This window comes from Drosophila yakuba, chromosome 3L, assembly GCF_016746365.2.
Source record: "Drosophila yakuba strain Tai18E2 chromosome 3L, Prin_Dyak_Tai18E2_2.1, whole genome shotgun sequence".
NCBI classification, from domain to species: domain Eukaryota; kingdom Metazoa; phylum Arthropoda; class Insecta; order Diptera; family Drosophilidae; genus Drosophila; species Drosophila yakuba.
The window spans coordinates 3,047,494-3,067,509 of NC_052529.2; the positions used below are offsets into that span (position 1 = coordinate 3,047,494).

At 39.7% G+C, this 20,016-nt stretch overlaps 1 protein-coding gene and 1 long non-coding RNA gene across 5 annotated transcripts; one reads left to right on the forward strand and one right to left on the reverse strand.

Moving 5' to 3' along the window:
* Positions 1-11: 11 nt before the first annotated feature.
* LOC6532645 (tetraspanin-18) lies at positions 12-19,772 on the reverse strand. 4 transcript variants are annotated; one of them, XM_039374584.1, is made up of 7 exons: positions 19,704-19,772; positions 19,247-19,330; positions 5,848-5,965; positions 5,251-5,349; positions 3,925-4,053; positions 1,330-1,689; positions 12-1,268 (listed from the first exon to the last, which is right to left on the reverse strand). In XM_039374584.1, exons 3-7 carry the CDS (start codon positions 5,911-5,913, stop codon positions 1,119-1,121), a joined length of 804 nt encoding a protein of 267 aa, XP_039230518.1. In that variant the 5' UTR covers positions 5,914-5,965; positions 19,247-19,330; positions 19,704-19,772; the 3' UTR covers positions 12-1,118. The 4 variants fall into 4 exon arrangements, with proteins under 4 accessions (XP_039230518.1, XP_039230516.1, XP_002093389.1 ...); XM_039374582.1 differs by having other exon boundaries at positions 19,547-19,757; XM_002093353.3 differs by having other exon boundaries at positions 19,521-19,757.
* On the forward strand, positions 10,293-17,247 carry LOC120321583. Its single transcript, XR_005561282.2, has 2 exons — positions 10,293-16,905; positions 16,991-17,247. It is a non-coding gene; the product is annotated as an uncharacterized LOC120321583 (long non-coding RNA).
* Positions 19,773-20,016: the final 244 nt, after the last annotated feature.

Here is a 20,016-nt window from a genome sequence, read left to right on the forward strand (position 1 = left end):
TTTACAACAAATTTAATTTACTTTTTCTTTATTTGATTTACTTTTTCGTTCACGTTCAGAAATGTACATCTTTAAATGGGTTTTTATTGTTTTTGTGTGTGTTTTAGTTTCATGCTTTCGATTTACGGCTTTTCATTGCGCTGTTTCCAAAAAGTACGTTAAGTAAACTACAGACATACGTGTATATAATATGCATTAATAATAGTTATATATGTATATATAGAATTCAAAAATGTACAACATTCATTTTTAACAAAAGAGCCGGGACCACGAAGTTGCATGCCCCGGCATGTGTAGTTAAAAACTCGAAGATAGCCATAGCAAAAAACAACTAAAGTTACAACTTAAGGTTAGAGACTTATTAACTAATACACATACTAGTACAATGTCAATGCCATTTCATTTTTTATCGTTTCAATTTCAATCGATATTTGTATATACGCATGCTTGTATTTAAATGGGCGTAATGCTTTATGCTTCTTTAAAAGTTATCATTCAAAACTGATCTCACTATACGCGCAATCTTAAAAGTGTGTGTTGTCTTTCGTCTTAGCTTATGTGATTTCTGTGATGTTTTTGAGTGGTTATCGAATGCCTGCCTGATTGCATAACAAAATCGTAATAGACTATGAAAAATAGTTACAATACTACGCATATTGTAGTTTACTACTTAACAACTAAAAAACTGCTATCAAAACAGATTTACAAATAAATATTCCAAGTGTGTGAGTTTCATTCGTAAAACCTTCGCGATCTTCCCGACCATTCGTTTGCTGGCAAAACATTGAGCAACATTTCTTGTAAGATATTCTTGAATATTATCGGTAAATGGATTATGCTGGCTATGATCTTAGCTTATTGTTAGAGTAGAGCTGTATTAAACTGTTGTTTTGTGTTCTCGTATCTGTCCCGTTCCATGCGGCAAATGCATTTGAATATATTTGTTTTTCAGTGTTTCCATTGAGCACGTCGCGGTGTTCGGTAGGGTGCTGTAGTTTTGGGGGAAATTCTAGGAGGGATCGTCGCTCTTCACTGTCCTGCTGTTTTGGCTCGTTCCTACGTCTACTTTGCTAACTCTGAAAACTGTCACAACATCCGCTGTCATCGTCGTCTCCGATTTACAGACGCATATCGTTGTATTTGGCAAAGGCCTTGCACAGGGCAAAGGCCAGGATAATGAGGACCAGGTGCACAATGCCCACCGCAATAGCCACGATGACCAGTTCACGTTGCCGAATCAGCCACTCGGTGAAGACCTCATAGCAGCCCTAAAAGAATATAAAGTGTTAATTACGATTCAGTCTTTATCTAGCTGTATTATTTGCATACCTTCTTGTAGAAACTGTTACTGTCGCTGGGGTTGGTTGCACAGTCCTCGTCGCGTGGCACCAACTTGGCCACATCCTTAAGGATACAGCAGGCATCTGGAATGGTGCGGTTGCCCTTGCCGTTCACCCACGCTGGAGAGGCATCGAAATCGTGGTAGTCATTGATGCCGCAGCAGCCGAAGTTGCCCATCAGCTGGTTCCACATCAGGGAGGTAGCATCCACATTCTCGCCCAGCGAATAACTGGTAATGGTCGTCTGCAAGAAGTTTTTGCTCTCGGCACGAACCTTGTCCTTGAAGAAGGCGCCCAATCCTCCGGCAACGATCTCGGCAATCAGTAGCAGGATCAAAAATGTTCCATACTGTGAATAGAGGAGTTTTTTTTATTTCCTATTTCCAACAAATCCATTCTACTGAAATATTACTAAAGTACTTGTTAAGCTATTATCAAATTACCCACTTTTTTTAATAGCTCTTTATGGCCACAAATATAGTCTTCAATTTGCTCGCATTAATAAAAACTTCACGTTTAAATTTATATGCCTTCATTATTGTATAATACATTTATTCAATGATTTCTTGTTATGGTTGCCTGCTTTATTTATAACGCTCGCACACAGTTGACCCAATTCGCTGGGCACTTTGTGAGCCGTGCAGAAAAATCTAGCCGTTTGACCCTGAGCCAAATGTGCAGCATTTGTCGGCTGCCGCTGGTGGTGAGTTAGGCCCAAGCACACATTTAGCCGCAAGAGTCCACGTATAGATACAGATACATATTCGGTTGAAATGGCGAGTGGGGTTTAGGAGGGGGTTGGGCGGATGGTGGGGGAGACCGCAGCATGCAGCACAAATGCTGAAGGTCAACTCTCAGTGTTTTGTTACATGTTTCGAAAAGCTCTTGTGGCATTTCATTCTTCTATTACAGCAAAAAGCAGCATGTTATATAATTTATATATATATAATAAAATTGTTGTATAAAATCTACTTTATTTATGCACATTAAATGCTTCACTGCAAATAAGGTACCTTTAAATACACAGCTTGTTGCAGAGCATCTTTCTCAATATGAAACCAATTAAGAAGTAATTTTTCCGAGTGCCTCGGTAATGTTGTCGCCCTCGTGGTTGTCGTTGTGGTTGTTGCCCTGATAGGCTGCTCTGATATGCTCGGTTTTAGCTGGTTGTGTTGTGGCTGTTACGCCTGGCAGCATTTCATTTTAGCCATCGTGGGCGTTGGTAGCCGACTGCCTGCTTGTGTATCTGTCAGATACACATGCAAGCTCACCGAATTGCGGCCTAGCAGAGAGCAGCTTCATTTTGTTTGCATGCCAAGTGTAGCGATTTGAAAACCGTTTAGCTACGCGAGTGCCTGCACTCTTTCAGCTTAATAATAAATTGCCGTCTTTAAAAAAAATCAATGCTAAGACATGTTAGCCATGCCAAGAGTTGAGCTGGCCTTCAGATGCGTTAACCAAGCGACCTTGGCTAATTTAAGTGCAAAACCCAAGAGGGTCGCATGCAGGTCGCGTGTTCGGCACCGTTGCGCATGCGCAAAGCCCTTCCCCCTCCCTAACTGATTTCCCCCCTCTCGTTCAGGTAAATTAAATTCACCTGTTTGTCGCTGCAATTAAGCTGGCTGGCCAAGCCCAGAAATGTGGGCGCGTCCGGGTTAAGTAATGCAGGTAAATGTGATAAAACGGTTTATTAATTACCACAATCGCACAGAGTGAGCACTCTCGAACATAGAAAGTCCCTCCGTGCCACTTGAGGTGCAAATGTAAATTATTTTCTAGACCAAAGAAATTACAATTCCACTCACAGCCCCAGAGACCACAGAGACATGGCCAAGTGAAGGGCTTGTCGCCGCTTAACCAATCGTTCAAACATGCCCTCGCCTCACGATATGGATGTATCTATGTACGATAATTCACCTATAGGCTATAGATACACCCGGCTATGTACAACTTTCTCTCGAGCGCCCGTCAATAGTTTGTAGTTTTTCCAACCAAGAGTCAAAGTCAAATGGAAATCCTCTTTAACGGCCAAAAGTTTTTCGGTGGAAAATGCAAACAAACGCTTGGCAATCCAACTCCCCGGAGCCGTGAATCTGTGAATCTTCGATGGCTGTCAGTCATCCATTGCCATGTACCCGATGATGCAAGCTCGTAAAACTCTGATTGGACTCATTGATTGGGCGGGGGAAATGTAAATTGTAAATTTGTGACAATGCGTATCGGCACTGTATGGAAGTCACTCGCTAATGGCGAGCAAATAAGTCTCGTCTAAAGAAATCTATTTTATTTCCACTGTACTCTTAGTTAAATATAAATTTAATGTTTGCTTTTTACTTCATGTGTGGTTGTGTAGAATTAAATATTTATCGAACTCTTATGTAGTTGCTTGATTTAGGACAGGAACTTTGTATACCTATGTATACCCATTTTAAATAGATAGCAATCAAAGAATAAAACAATCATTTTAAAGTACACAGCAAACCACTTTCCCAGAACCTGTAAATGACTTTCAGTTTCCAGCCGGACTGTCAGCGGGTCCGGGTCCAAACCTCCAACCCAGATTCCATTCCATTCGATCACTTACCGTCGACAGCAGACAGCGGGACTCGCGCATGGCTCCCAGATAGCCCAAGAAGCTCATGAAGAACATGACGGCTCCGATGACGAGCAGCACATAGGCCAGCTGCTCTATGGCCTGTGGCTGTGTAAATTGCTGTAATGGAAACGAAGCAAAAAAAAAAATAAATTCAGATTCAGAATGTGGTCCACACTGCGTATACGTAATTAAACTTTGAACTGGCCAAAAATTGTCTCCTTCCTCATATTCGTATAATTGAATTATGTGCACATTTTACCCAATTGTCGTAGGCAAATTGTCAGTTCTGAGATAAGTCTTTTGAAGCTAGAGTGCAAGTTCATTGACCAAACGCCACCCATGGAATATGTACTAGTATATCAGCATACTGAGTTCCGGGTAAAGGTTCTCAATTAGGTTTTGCATGTTTATCCTAGGTGACCCCACAATTAGTACCCGCATGGACATGCACTTTTCATTTGTTTTGCCTAAGCGAAAAACCCCTAACGTCCAGTCGGAAAGCAAAGGGAATTTTCACTACAAACTACAAACTTTAGTTAACGCTGAACATGCAAACTTTGATGGAAATTGTCATAGTTGAAAAAGTTTATCTGTGTGAATTGGGTAAAAGACCCCGGAGAGTGGCTTTAAATAACGATTTGTACATTTCTGAAAGTTCTGTGGAGTAGTGTGTACATTATAGTTAGACACTATCTAAAATGCATTACCGAATTTAACTTTTTATTCATGGCTTTCTATACTTTACATCATAAAACTCATTTAAATTGAGTAAAATATTTCTATTAATTTTATTTCCATATGTTTTTGGCTGTCGCCCTTTTTAGATATTAGATGTCACTACTTAAAGTTCCATTGTAGTCTTGCTGCCTTATATAGAATTTATATAGAATTTCAACCCAATTAAAGTGGCATTATTAGCCATCCCCTATGGTTTGTCAGTGTGTCAGCACAATGCATTGTGCACTTTGATTAGCGTTTTCGTGCCTTACATTTGACCATTTCCACCCGAAGCACATGTTTACAATATAATTATATTTTTCTAATAATCATAGTACCAGTGCCCCACTATTACTGAAGCACCTGCACGTGAGGTTGATCCATATTTCGGGGTTGATTTGCTACGATTTCGATATGTGAATTACACACTTCGATGGGTTGCGTATATGAACGTTGCGTTGTAACTGGGTGGAATGCAGTGTTTTCTTGGGGCCTTTTGGTAAAAAGGGGGTGTTTCTGCGGCAACACTTTCACCAGGAGTTGGGCGTGTTATATTGGGGGTATACGGGAAAACCTCTGGTCTTCAGTTGGTCTTACCTCAATGCGCTCGCTCTCGACCAACTTGAGGAGAGCAATCAGCGAGTGCTTGTCCACGGCCAGCCAAAGTCCGACTCCGAATATAATTGTGCCTAGCAACTGCAAAATGAATAATAAAAAAAAAATACATTAAAATATGCCTGTGTACAGGTAGTGCGCATTTATGTGTTTACACTGAAACACAAATCATTAAACATAAAAAAACACAACACAGTTCGCCCCGCTGGACATGCAAACGCAGTTTGATGATTGTTATTATTATGACGTTGCCTGCCCATCTTGATTGCATTCGAAAATGCGGATGATGACGTTTGGCAATCAACACGCTGGTAATGATAATGACGATGATGATGATGTTGATGACGATGGTGGCTGAAAGTCAATGAACCGCTGCTGAAAATGCGGGAAAATGCAAAAAGCACCAGCGCATGCGCAGAGATTTGCTTGATTGAGTTGCAATGGAATTTGGATGTATGGGCGATACCATGGGCATGGGTTACCATAGGATGGATGACATGAACGCACCTCTATACGTTTACCCATATGCATTACCTGCAGCACAAGGCACAATAACCCCTCTACTGCATCTGTACTTACGAAAAATATAAAATTGAATATGCAAAGCAAATACTTTGCACACCAGACTCCGCAGTCGAAGACCATTTTCGTTGTTTTCGAAATCTTGGGGCTGTTGTCCTCCACGGAGCTCTCTCAACTGCAATGACAAAGTGAAATTCCACATTTAGCACTTTGGGTTGTGAGGTTTCTAATTGAATTAAAATATTTTTACTTAATTTACTTAATTTCATGTTAAGTGCCGCGCACAGCACACACAAAAACTACAGAAAAGAAAGTGTCAGAGGAAATAAAAAAAACAACGAACAAACGACATAATAACGTAAATACCAAGAAGCGTATGTAAACAAGAAAAGTATTTCTAGCCAGGTTGCATTTCTTATCGGCCATGTTTGTACGTGCCCCGTGCCTAAGAAATTAACATGTAAAGTTGGCCCTTCAAAATTTGGTGAACGACTTCAGCGGAAAATGTGCGAGCAGAAAGAAAGTTCAATTTTAAATACCTTAAATATGTAGAATTTTAATGAATCTTTATAGCTGACGAAGACCTCTAGAAGTACGCGTTTTTTATTATGTTATTATTATTGAGAAACCTACACTCTTTCAGTTTCATTTATAATTTAAACAAGTTCCTAAAGAACTCTTGATAGCGATTTAAATCTAAATTAATTACAGAGTCTGTGTGTGCTGAGCACATCGCCTGTCGTCAGCAGATAAAGAGATACGTTAATTCCGAGAGCAGCTAAAAAATGGCTCAAGTAAATTACAAGCTTTCGTTCATTCATTAATTCATTGAGTCGGCGGGAATCTCAATTTCCAGCATCTTGTTCCACGTTAACTTTCTTATTAGCAGTAGAACAACTTCCCCGCTTTCTCCCACCGCCCTCCTCCCATTTCTTCTCACCGCGCTTAGCACTTTTCTTTTCAGATGACGCTGTTGTTGTGGCCATCTGGTTTGAGCCAAGTTCTCAGCTGTACATGTGTGCCTAGTTATTTGGGTATATATATATATATATGTATACGTATACATACAAGTGCACACACACTCGTGCATAAACAATGTCACGAGCTATTGAAGTTGGAAAAGTAGAGCACTCGGCAGCGGAGCTAAGCCCTTAGACTCTGGGTTTTTCATTTTCGATGCTGTTCTATTTGGTTCTGTTTGGTTCTTTCCTGTTTTCTACTGTTGCCAAGTCGCGGCTACGGGCAAACATTTTCCTTGCCAACATTTTCGTTCTCATTCTTTTGCCCGGGTTCCTTTGAGCCCGGTAAAAGCTGGGTTCCACATCCCGCAGCCTCCTCCTCCTAATGATGTTTTGGCCAAAATGTAATTGTGTTCGCACACCCACACAGCTGCGGTCAAGAAAATAGCATTTTAAATGTCAATTTATTTCCAAATCTAAGTAGTAAGCAATAATTTGGTATAAATTCGATTTCTTGGAGTTTTTAATTTTTTTAAAGCTAAAGTTAATGGTGCAAATATTAAATGCTATTCCTATGAGTTTAGCTTTTAACACAGGGAGGCACTGAGTGCATGAAGTACTTGAGTGCAAAACGCTTTCGAGACCTATATACTTGTATGTACATATATTCACATAAGCCGAGTTTCTGTGGGCGCCACATTCCCCACTTCAGCCCCTTTGCCTCCCCCCCGTTTTAAGCCGCACAAAAACCCTTCAACACAACAAAAGTTTATCACAAAATTTTTAATTGCTTTTCCATTGTTTCAGACAACCGACGTTCTGGCTTTAAATTAGTTTAAATTTTCTGGTGATAAGACATGCAAATGACTGCCTAACGGATGTGCATATGGTGCTTAATGGTTGTGACATTGAATTTATAATATGGGCTTAGCCAAAAACAAGGTATTGTTTACGAATATTGACGCTTAAGTCATTTGTTTGCGGGCGGCTTAAAGTCGAAAAGAATTTTTATTTGCATTCTAATTTGAATTTTATCCCAGGGATTTCAGTATTTGCATAAAACCGGCTTACTCAATAGCAACGCAAGTGGAAGGCTTTAAACAATGCTTAAAATATGAAGTATTTGTATTGCAAATCCCAGTTTAAAGTTCCAAATTTAATTAGATATCTCTCTCGAAATGTTGCCAACCTTTGCCCTTATCTATTCATTAATGCTACAGTTTGGCTTGGAGCTTTAATTAATTCTTTGGCTGAGTGGAAAATCGGAAAAGCTTCCAGCAGCCACCCACTAAGTTGCCACTGCTGGTTTCTCGTTTCTGGCTTACGATGCCATATGAGCCCCACACAAAATTCAAAAGCTTGCCATTAGCACACACACTCTTGCAAAGGGCTACGTGGCTAACACAGACACACACACCAACACACACACATTTGCACATAAAGGGGGCGAATCTTGTAATTAACTTTCAAGTGGCCCATGCAAAATATTGGCAAAAATTCAGCAAGCTCAGCATCAGCTTTTCATCTAACTCAAATATAAAGTGGATATCTACTTAGGAAGCTCAAATATCTGTTCGAAAAACATAAAATGTTTAAAAAACAAATATGAATAAGCTATGCATTTTGTAAGGAACAGACGTAGTGGAGTTAAAGGTATTTGCAATGAATTTATATAAAATTTAAAGAGACACATTAATATATACCAGTGTTTCTGAGTTTTTATATGGTAATAATAATAAACTAGATTATTAAATACATTCAAATAAAAAACGAAATTTGTGTGTTATACAAATACTTTCGTTTGAAAGCCGAGATCAATTTACACTTCACTCAACGCATTTTTATCCAAATGCATTTAATAATAATAAAAACCGCCAAATGCGGCGAAATAAATTGCAAATTTATGGATCTCACTGCTGACTTGCATTCGGATTTTAACTCAGGCTTTGTTTATTATTTGCGTAATTAAATGCTTGCACATGCTCGTGCAGCATTTTTTAGCCATAGAAAGTTTTGTTTTACCGGCTGCTGTGGAAGTGGAAGTTGAGAGCTCTCCAAACAATGCACATTTTTTTTTTTTTGGCATCACAACGCTGGTGATTAAAGCATTTTCCATTGCAGAAAGGAAATTCGAGCGGGTCTCAATTGTGGGACTGGAAGTCATTTTCTTGTACTACCAGCCGCTCTTTTCGACGCCAAAATGGGTTAAAGAAAGTCGTAACTTGTATTAATTAAAAACAAAAAAAATAAAGAGTTAAGGGAAAAAAGAAGCTGCTGCGCTCGAACTAAAAGGCCAGTCGAAACCTTTGGCCATAACTCTTTGAACAGAGTTGCTATATAGATACAAATGTATATACATATACTCGTAGCCAGTTCATTTCCCAGTTGCACTCTCACATATTCGTATCGATGTGTGTTTCACACTTGTCACGTTCGCCGGCTTGCCAAGAATTTAGAAATTTTATTTATTGCCAATGCTTTCTGTTTCCCTGCTCCGCTGGCCGTTACCCATATTTCTCGGCACTTCGATTCTGATTTGATTGGCTGGCTGCTGGCTGAGGCTCTGGAGATGGGAAATGTGAAATGGCAATCGAGGAAAAACCCATCATGCTGCAAACCAAAACTGCCGCCGCAGAACCACAGAACCACCGAGCCACTTTTCCATCTGTCAAAGCGTGGGAAAATTCTCGCCACTTCGTTCTTCAGCTTCCGAGCTGCGGTTCCTGGGCTCCGAAACTCCCAAGATGGGTAATTAAATTACAGGGTAATAAGCCTCAATTGGGTCACCGCACTCTCCAAACAGTACTTAAATGCAGGTGGGTGGCTCAGCCTCCCATTTGCTCTGCTCGAGATCTTAAGTATGCATATCGGAGTGGATGTGTGGGAACTACTTTGCTATAAACGGCTATGGTAAATGAAATGTTAATGGCTAAATCTGCTGGGTAGCGTAATAAAAGCAAGTTGCATCATTCGCAAAACTCATTTGAGCATTGCTTATTTTCTAAATCTGCGTTCCAATGGTTGAAATGGTTTCTTATAAACCGATTATTATTATTGGTTCGTTTATCTGAATTATTTGAATTTTTAAGTATTTGTTTAGTTATACTCCCCAATGTGATATTCATGCTAAATAAAACTCGATTACCAATATAAAACAAACTAATTACTATACACAGATAAATCTTATTGTTGCCGCCATAGAGCAGGGTTTAAATTTAATTAACAATTATTTTAATTGTCCGTTTAAAACCCTTTTATTAATTAAACCGGATAATATTTTTGTGGCGTATCATTTCCCCCATCAAATAAAATATATTACGTGTAAACCCTAACCGACTGATGTCCCTTGAAAAAGTTTACCCAACAATTTGCCTTTTTTGTTTGTCTCCCCTGATTGCTAAATTTGTGTCTCCTATAAAAAAAGCTATAAACCCGAACTTATCCAACTGGAATAAAAATCCATTAATTGAGCAAAATATAGCGCAATATTGACGCTCTCGTTTCTTACTTTTGATGTTTTTTTTTGCACTTTTTTTTGCACGAGCCACACAATCAATTTATTTTTAAATTTCGCTTAATTAATGCAAATATAAGGCGAAACGAGAAAAGCCGGGCGAATAACTTCGTTAGCGTTTGGAGCGGCAAGAATTTCAAAATCTACACAAAGGCAAAGCATCTGAATTTTACAACAGAACCCTGCCAAAATTATACCTCGAAAGTGGTCTAATTAAATGAATCTTACGAGCCGACAGCACCTCACATTCATAAGGCCAACTGAGTGTCGTTCAAATTCAGTTTTGTTAATTTCATTATTCACTCTGCGAAGTCATTCAACTCGCTGGCTGTTGGTTTATGTTAGTTTGCTTATATAATCACATGAAGTGCGTTAATTTGACATAATTAGTGGGCTTCGGCACGAGACGAAGTCAAAACCCCAAGCCCAACAGTCTAAAGGTCTTCGAGTTGAAGAGTAAGCCCCTTTGTCTGACTCCGCTCTTCTATTTTTCTAGTTTTTAGGTCAATGGTCTTCGCAGCGGCGATGTTTGTTGCCATGTTTGCTGCCATTTGATGGCTTGCCAATTTAACACCTGACAGCTTCGTTTGGGCCATGTGCACTGGACCAAGCCGTGTGCCATAAGCGAGCGCAGATGCCAACGCCCCGGTCCCAATTCCCCTCGACCACGCCCACAACGGACTCGTGTTACGAGAGCAATACATCGGTGTGCACTGTAAGCAAAAGCGTTGTAGTACTGCAGACATTCGCGTAAAAAGAGAGCTGTTTAAAATATAAGGTAGGGGTGATATCCTTGATATCAAATGTCAAAACCATTACAGTATAATTCGTAATAGTTTTTTTTTTAGATTTCTTGCCAAGTTTTTCTCACTGTGCAGCACCCCAATCTGGTAGCCAGGCAGTCGGGTTGTCACCAGCCAAACAGCCAACTACTATGGCCAACCGGCCACGAAAGACCCAGACACGTCTGGCCATTTAGCAGAGTTATGCGATACATTTTTGCGAATTTATTTCTAGTCGGTTGAGGAAATTTTCCAAAGTTAAACTCTAGATTTGATTACGAAAGAGCGGGTGCAGTGGGTGTTTAGAGTTGATATGCAAATGGCTTCGGCAACTTTTTGGTGACATAGGTAAAATGTCAAAATTTCAATTTGCTGAAAGAGATTTTAATCAGAGATTGTCAAAATTTTGATGAACTTTGCGAGCACTTCGTTTAGTTATGCAAAGACTATTGATAGAACGCAAACTTTGCTAAAATGCATTCTTTCCACTTCTGAAGATAAAAATATCTATGCAAGTGAAATTCCATTAAAATGATTTGGCCAAATATCAATGCAAACGTGAAATTCTGCATTAATATTTGATCGCAAAAGATAAAAGCAATTGCAAATTTTATACCAAACATTGTAATTGAAGTGCTTCTTTCACTCAAAACTTTATTTATTTGACCCACCCAAATATTTTCGCTTATGCATCAAATTTTTGTCAAGAACGCGAGAAGTCGAATAACATTTCAGACACTGACCTACTTTAAGGTAAATATCAAAGTGGGGGACTGGAGAAAAATGAAACTATTTGGGGCCAATTACCAGCGCTGTGGACAGAGAAAAGAAACTTTGTAATACATACATATATTTTTACTTAATTGAGTAGGTTACCCCGCCCTCGGTCATCCCACTCCAGTTCTTTATTAATTTTTTTCCATTTTAATTATTCAGTTTCTGCCTCGTCTTTTTGTGAAAAGTGAAATGCTCCGAACCAGAATTTGTTCAATGTCTCTGGCTTTTTGGTTTATTATTGCCCATTGCTCCAGTTAAGCTGCAAGACGGGTAATGTACTATGTCTGTATCTAGATGTATCTGTAGATGTATCTGTAGAAGTATCTGTATCTGTGGCTGTCTGCTTGAATTACAGAGCTTGAACGAGGTTGACACACTTACATTTATTTAGCTCATAATGAGCTGGCAAATGATTTGCCTTTGTCTGAATGCCTGCTGCTCGCTGGTTTATTGTTACTGCTTTTTTCACTTTTCATCAATAAAATAAACTGATGAAATGCTTTAAACTGCCTCTGTTTGCCCAGCATAATGAGGCGTTTCGACAAAGATAAACAAAAGAAGAAAGATGCTGCAAAGTCAAATCAAAGTTGTAGGAAAATACAAAAGTTTGGAATAATAATGAAAGTCAAGTTATATAACCTATGCATATAAATAAGTTGACAAGAACGTCCGACTTCTGTTGGTTTTTATGCAAGTTTTTCATGGAGCTGAGCCAGAACCTCTGAATTCTGTTTATGCTGAAGTTGTGCATACATATACATATTTGATGGTTTAAGTTAACTAGATTACTATGCTTCCGGCTGGTGAATGAAAACAAATACATAACTTATTACTTTAAATATACATATAATACGATAAGCTAATGGGCTGTAATATACAAATATTCCATTCCAGCTTTAAATAAAATAATGCCACTTCATGTGTGCTATTTAAGAGACAGTCCCTATGTATTTTCATTAATCTGGACTTTTTTGTTTTCAATTGAGAGTGCATAAGCCATTGTTATTACACATTGAGATTACACATACGCCATGTGTGCTGTGTGGAGCGGCAATTTCCTGCCTTCGAGAGACAAAACATAACCGAGTGGAGCATAACCAACGCCCGCTGTCACTTCAATTCATAACAGATGCAAATAAATTTCCATTAAAGTTTGTGCCTCTCCGCACATTACCCTTTTCGGCGCCCATTTTCTGCGTGGGCGTATAACAGGCTAAACAGATGCTAAGTTCGGAAATAAAGCAGAGATTCATGGGGCATTAAGGTATGAAGGCATGAAGGTGCCCCCCAGATTTAGATAATGACCATTTCCAGTCACGAGGCGCAAATTGCGGACTTAAACAAGCAGCAGCAGCAGCTCAACTCTCACACATTACTTTTCATATGTTTAAATGAAATAAGTATCTGGCGGATACATATTTGCAGTGACAGTTGCATCCACACACGCGAGCTCAAGTGCGAAAAGCCGAGGATCGTGTTTGTGGCACTGGGATCTTTGCTGATTACTTAACTTATTCAACTTTCTTTTGGGAACCCCAAGGGGCCAAGTTCAATGTGCTTAGCTTGCGGCTAATACGCCTCTCCTCTCCTTTCGGCCAAGCTCAACTTTCACATTCACATTTACAACCTTTGGCACTTCCTCCACCTCCTGCCACATGGAAAGATAATTTTCCCTGTAACTTTGTGTTGGCCAAACCGATTCACATTTGGCCATTTGGCAATATGCTGGCTGCAGTGCAATCAATGCTTCTCATTCGATATTTAGCAAGCTCACTCAAATCATTCGACTGTGGGGCAAGTTTTTCATTTCATTTCTATTCGCTTCAGCTCGGTTCGCTTCATTTTCAGACTGGCGAAAAAGTGTAGATACACATGCTACTCCCAACGCATGGGAGTGCAAAAAAAAAAAAAGAAGAAAATGTAGAAAAAAATGTTTGCCACCGCCTATGCAACTATGAAATATCGCATCGCTCGGCGAGAGTGCGGCTGTACGCGCATATATATCCCACCCAGAGCTGGAATAAATTTATGTGGGAAGTTTTTGATGACGTTCGTAATTTTAGAGCCTCCCCCCCAACAGACTATGCAACTTATCTAATAACGGAGACAGACTTACTACTTCCTGTAAGCCTGCCGGGAATGTGAAAACGCAGAGGGAGCCAGCGAAAAAAGGGCTGCATTTATGCCTGCTGATATAATCTGCACCTAAGATTTATGCTTCGGATTGAATATTCTGTATATTTGCAGCGAGATAAGGTAATAAGTTCGGGAATTTCTCATATTTAAACAGGAGAAGATTCAACGAGAATATAATGCATTCTTTCGTCACGAAATGGAAATAACATCAAAACTGATAAAAACTGATTTGACTTTGTTATGAATGGAGAACCTTTAAATTAAATGCACAAATTAAACTTTAGAGTTCTCTAAATAAAGCAACATTCGTGCCTTAAAACAAACTTATGCAATCGCTTTGACTAGTGCAAATTGAAGGCAAATAAAACGAAGCCAAATAAGCAAACTAAACCTCTACTCTAGACTCCAAAATAAAACACCCAGCAAACTGGCTTAGACACCTGCTGTGCTCCTATATCCCAAAACTTGTCCGTTTCTGCGTAATAGGCCAATTGCATCAGTTATAAAAAATCCAAAAGTAAAGCCAACAACCAAAGTAAACCTTTTCCTACTTCTGCTTTGGGCCAAGCATGCGCATTTGGCCAAGAGGGTGGGCTAAGATTGGTTAAACAATTGCGAACGCGCATTTTGGCGTAAATTGTTTTGCATATGCGAGGCAAAAGAAAAGTCCAAAATTCAGCCAGAGGCGTGTCATCACAAAAACTAAAAACAAAAGCCGAAAAATTAATATGCATTGTTGCAGCAGCACGTCGCCCTGCATATTTGGACTTTCACTTTTGTTTTCTTTTCAAAAACTGAAGAAAATAAACGTCCAACGTAAAAAGTAAACAAGATTTCAAAATGAACTTAAGACGCACACTCGATCCACGTCGACATATCAATCAATTACAAATGGTTAACACAAATGAAAACATTATGTATCTTTTTATTGGGTTTGAGTTCCGAGTTCGGTGGGCGAGCAGCGATTAAAGTGGGTAACTGCGTTAATTGCTGATACCCCTTACTTTCCCTTATTTACTAGCCACCTCAATTAAGTCCAGAAATCACAGTTACGCATTTCCAATTGCGCAATCGTCACAATCTTTTTCATATATTTTTTTTTTTATGCTGCCTGTCTGTAGATTTTCATGGCTTGCGAAAGTAAACATTTTTACAATCCGCTTTATTTTTTATTTTTGGCTTCCCGAACAATGCGTGCAGTTATTACTAGTTTTGGTTCATTAATCATGTGTCGGGGAAACACTTATGTGTGTGCACCTGCTGGGCATAAAAAAATGAGAAAATGGGACACACAGATACCAATGGGAAAATTGCCAAGGGCTTCCTTGGGTTGATTATGAATTGACCACATGATTAAAGGGCAAATTTATCATGACATAAGAAGATTTTCTCTTCGTGTTTACCTATGAAAATGGAGCTTAGATCTGATGGCATAATGGTTAGAAGTCGATTTACTTTCACAAAATCAATCAGTTCGTTTTAAGTAAGTTATATTACATGGTTTCATTAATGATGCTGCATTGCTATGAAACTCTACAAAATCTGACCTCCATAGTTAATTCCTACTATAAGCCTATTTTAACTGTATAACTGGATTAGTTTTCCCCCCTTTTTGTGTTCGGCTCCAATTGGCTGGCTTAAAGTTTTTAATTAACTTAAATCAATGACAGTTTACATTTGCGAAATGGCCAGCTAGGGACTTCAGTTGGTTTCCGATTGAGACTGTTGCATTGTTGCATTGAGACAATGACAAAGTAACCAGCAACCAATCGATCGATCGGAGTGGAAAGCCGCAGATGTGGCCAGGGCGATTAAGTATCCCAGGCCCAAGGCGGATGGTCGGTCAACCAGATGGACAGCTGGATAGCTGGACAGCTGGACAATTGCAGCAAATCACAGTGGGACAGGCACTCGAAATATGTGTACTGTTTGCCCGCCGAGTTTCCGCTGAAAGTGCAGGCAATTTCCACCAAAGAGGCGGAGATCTAATGCTGGAATGAAGTGTTGCCGGGTGAAGAATTGCTGGCTTGGATTTTAATTGCCACTGACCACCGACTAGAAGCAATGAACTTGCCACCACCACCACCAGGCGGACGTAATTCGAGCCACAAACAGAAAGCCCCTGAAATACAAGATGCTTGTGGGAAATTCCAATCCACCGGACCAGCGAAGAACACCACTTGAGGGTGGTGGATGTGTGTGAAAGTCCAAGGCGGCGAATTGTGTGTGGATCAAGTTCGAATTACCATAAAATATGCAGAGACAACGCATGCGCAACACGTACACGTAACCCGATGCAGATACATTTTAGTGAACTTGCAGATACAAATACAGATTCAGATACAGATACAGATACTGTCCAGTTCGGCCCTGCTCAGGGTGGCTCGTTCACCTTGGAACGGCGCTCAAAAAAGTCGTTTAATATCGAGTTTTGTTGGCTAAATAAGTCCAAGGGTCGCTGCTCTATATTGCGAAGGGGTAAACTCATACATACATATACATATGAAAGGGCTAAATCCAGTGGCCTTTGGCCAATTTCATGCTCGCTGAGGCGTCGTTTCGACAACATACTGTTTTGTACACTGCTCTTGTTCCACTAATTGAGTTATGTTGCACATTTTGGCAAGCCAGCTTCATGGTTCTCCGACTGCTGCGGATATTTGCCAATTGAGTTATTGCCTTTTTGGTTGTGCATTAGCGTGCGCTCACCTGCGATTTCCCAATGGAAAGTTTGGCCAACTCTTTAGACCAAGTTCTGTGTGCTGTTCGCTGTGCGCTGGCACATTGGCCAAAAACCGGGTTGGCTTGGCAAATACTGTTAACGGTTTTCCGAGTGCCGTGAATCGTTTTGTCACGCCTTCGATTCGAGGCAGAAGCAAGAAATCCCTACTTAAATATTTATCCAAGTTTCTGGCACCCAGTTGCAGGTTCAGATTGCAGCTGCAATGTACGTACATAAGTTCTTAGCTCAGCACCCGCTTAAGCTAGTTTCAGTGATTTGTTACCCCTTTGGATTTCCATTTATCCAGCAGATAGGAAGCCACTTTGAAGCCGATCCCCATTGACAGGTGCCTTACCAAAACCCAAAGTCTTGGGGATTTTAGTGCAAACATGGGGGGAAAATGCTTTTACATATCAAATATTTTGCAGAAATGAAAAGAAAATATTTTCTCTTTGCTTTTTGTTAATTGTACAATGTACGTTAAGCAACTTCTTCAATATTAAAATGAACAAAAATAAGCTGGTAAAAATATTTATGTCAGTTGTCTATATCTCATTCTTAAATTAAGTTAAAATTTGTATTTTATTTATTTTACATACGTTTGCCATCTCTACAGTTCAACAAGCTGTAAATGTTTAATTTGCTTGCATTTAAAAGCAGGTTTTACGTGCATTTAAATAAAAATGTCAACAGAGCTTGCGGGCTCTTCTGTCGTAGTTTTTGTGAAATATTTGTTGTTTAATTTATTCAATGAAATTCAGTTTTGTAGCTCTTATGAGGATTTAATTTATAAGCTGCGAGAGCAATTAATTTTGCACTCTCAATTCCAGGTTTCGATTTAATTGAGTATATTTTGAAACAAATGGGATCGCTGTTAACCCCCTTAAATTTTAATAATGCAGACTGATTTAAAGATATGTATCAAGCCTGAATTAATAGTCACGTAATGTTTATATAATTTTCCACATTTCCGTGCTGATATAAACATTTTCGAATAATTTAATTGGCAATTTGGCGAGTACATAAACCAAAGAAATAAAAGTGAGTCTGCAGTTCTGCAAAGTAATCATAATCAGCCTCGTAGCCCCATTCACCCATTTAGTGCGATATCAAATACGAGATTTGTGGGATTTTGTTCTACTGCTCTCGCTCCTTCTCTCTCTGGCAGTGTTTCTGTCCCGCTTCTTGCCCGTTTCCAATAAGCAATTCTACTTGCTTTATTGGTTTTCCGGACAAACTTGTTCGGAAGCCTCGTGGAGCGGACAGGTTGCTCCAAAGGGGAGAGAACTCGGAGTCGGAGTCAGCATGTTTTCAAGATCAAAAAGCGAATGGCGGTGGAGCCGAAGAAATTGCACAAAAATTTACACACTCCACAACAAAAGCAAAACGCGAGAGAGAGACAGAGAGAGAGGGAACTGCAAAAGGGAACCTTTCACTGCAGGTACACTTTAAAAAATTCTACAATTATACATACGCTCATTTAAGGTTTTTGCATAGCTAGCTAACACAATTCAGTTATGACTGTATTCAATTCCTGAAAAACTAATAAGTAAGCAACACCTAATTTTTATTTGAAATTAAAAATTATCTATATTATCTATAATCGATAATATAGATTACGCATAAAAATTGTTAGAAATTGACAACCCGTCTATTGCAAAAAAAAAATATATTATATAAAGTATTTATGGAATTATTAATAAGAAAAAACAGCCTAAATTATGTGAAAGATGGTTTTGAAAGCATTTTCTTGAACAAAAAAATAGTTTGTATATTGGCATCACATGACTTCCGTTTCATAACTTTCGAGGATCAAGAAACATCTTTTGAACATGACTTCCGGTCCATTACAAAAAACATAATTTTAAGTATTTATGGAATTTTTGATAAGAAAAAACGGCCTAAATTCTGTGGAAGATGGTTTCTAAAGCATGTTTTAGAAATAAAAAAGATAAATATTTTTATATTTGCATCACATGACTTCCGTTTCATAAGTTTCTAGGAACAAGAAGGAACTATTGTACATGTCATACTATAGTTTCTAGTTTTATAAGAAGTCAAATTCAGGTTACTGTTACCCTTCAGAATTGATTATAGCAAGTGCACCCATTTCTTTCCGTGTTACGTTTCGGACGGGCAAGGTGGAATTAGTGATGAACGTTAAGAAAGGCCGCGCAATTGAAAAGTGGCACAGATGCCAGGGCAGCGGCCCCAAAAGGCAACGGTACCGGAGTGCAGGAGCGCCAAAGGGAGTCCAGGAGCGGAGTGGGGGCAGCATCAGCAATCAAGGAAAAGGGGGAGGTGGCAGTGGAATGGCAGCAGGAGCAGGAGCGACGCAAAAAATGTGTGTGCGTATCAAGAAAAGCGGATGGACGAGAGGGCTGCGCCCGGATAAAGATGTGATGCCCAGGGGCGTGGGCGGTGGGTGGTGGGTGGTTTTTGGGTGGATTGCTGGCTTTTCTCTGGGAACAGTAGCACTCGATGTGCTGATGTTTTTTTTGTTTTTTTTTTGTTGTGGCATTTTGAGAAATATGCGCACATCCAGTAACTAAGGCAAAAAACTTACCTGTAAAATATGAGCACGCTGCGTGGCGAGCTGTTAAATAATTTACGGTACGTCGAAGATTTACGACCCACTGGATGTATCAAACTGCAATGATTCCGGAATATTTGATTATTCAAGAACTTTTGGTGGCACTTTTATTTATATTTATTTTACTCTTAATTTTTTTTTCTTTTTTTCAAGCGTGGAGTTATTGTTGATGCTGGCAAGTGAACGGGTTGTACGCAGCACTGTTTTGATTGAGCGCGCGCAAAAAATTATACACAAAATCACGCACACTGCGAAATCCGGATAGAGACGCACCGATGATGGCTTGAAACTGGGACCCGAGAAGAGAGCGTAGGGTGTGTGTGTTTTTGGATGCCTCTGCTTCCAGGCACCGAACACTGCGTTAAATGCTGCGCTCGTCACTCGACTCAACGCGACTCGAATCGTGGCTTAAATCTCACTCGTCACTCACTCGGCTGCCAATCGGAATGTGCGACCGTCTGCTTGGAAGCGTGCTTTCGAACTGAAGCCGTTTTTTGCTTCTAAACTGCTGAGCTGCCGAGCTGCTCGTTGCTGCCACAGCCACCACCAATACATGCGCGGAAAGCAGGTTGCTCCAGCTGAAAGCTCGGCTCGCCAGCAGCTCCCATAGCAAAAGTCCAATTGGGAGCTTTGCGGCGTTGCCAGATGGGTTGATTTGGTTGGGGTCATTATACAACAGCGCCATCTGGTTGTTTGTTTTCTGTTTAACTTTTAAATGAAGCCCATCTATAACTGCAAAAAAT

What these genes read in the sequence shown, in the direction of transcription:
- LOC6532645 (XM_039374584.1), bottom strand. Translation starts at nt 5,913, where the DNA reads ATGGTCTTCGACTGCGGAGTCTGGTGTGCAAAGTATTTGCTTTGCATA. An exon ending in CCCGCTGTCTGCTGTCGACG is followed by an intron (nt 1,690 to 3,924) that starts GTAAGTGATCGA and finishes CTCTATTCACAG; the next exon opens with TATGGAACATTTTTGATCCT. An exon ending in GTAACAGTTTCTACAAGAAG is followed by an intron (nt 1,269 to 1,329) that starts GTATGCAAATAA and finishes ATATTCTTTTAG; the next exon opens with GGCTGCTATGAGGTCTTCAC.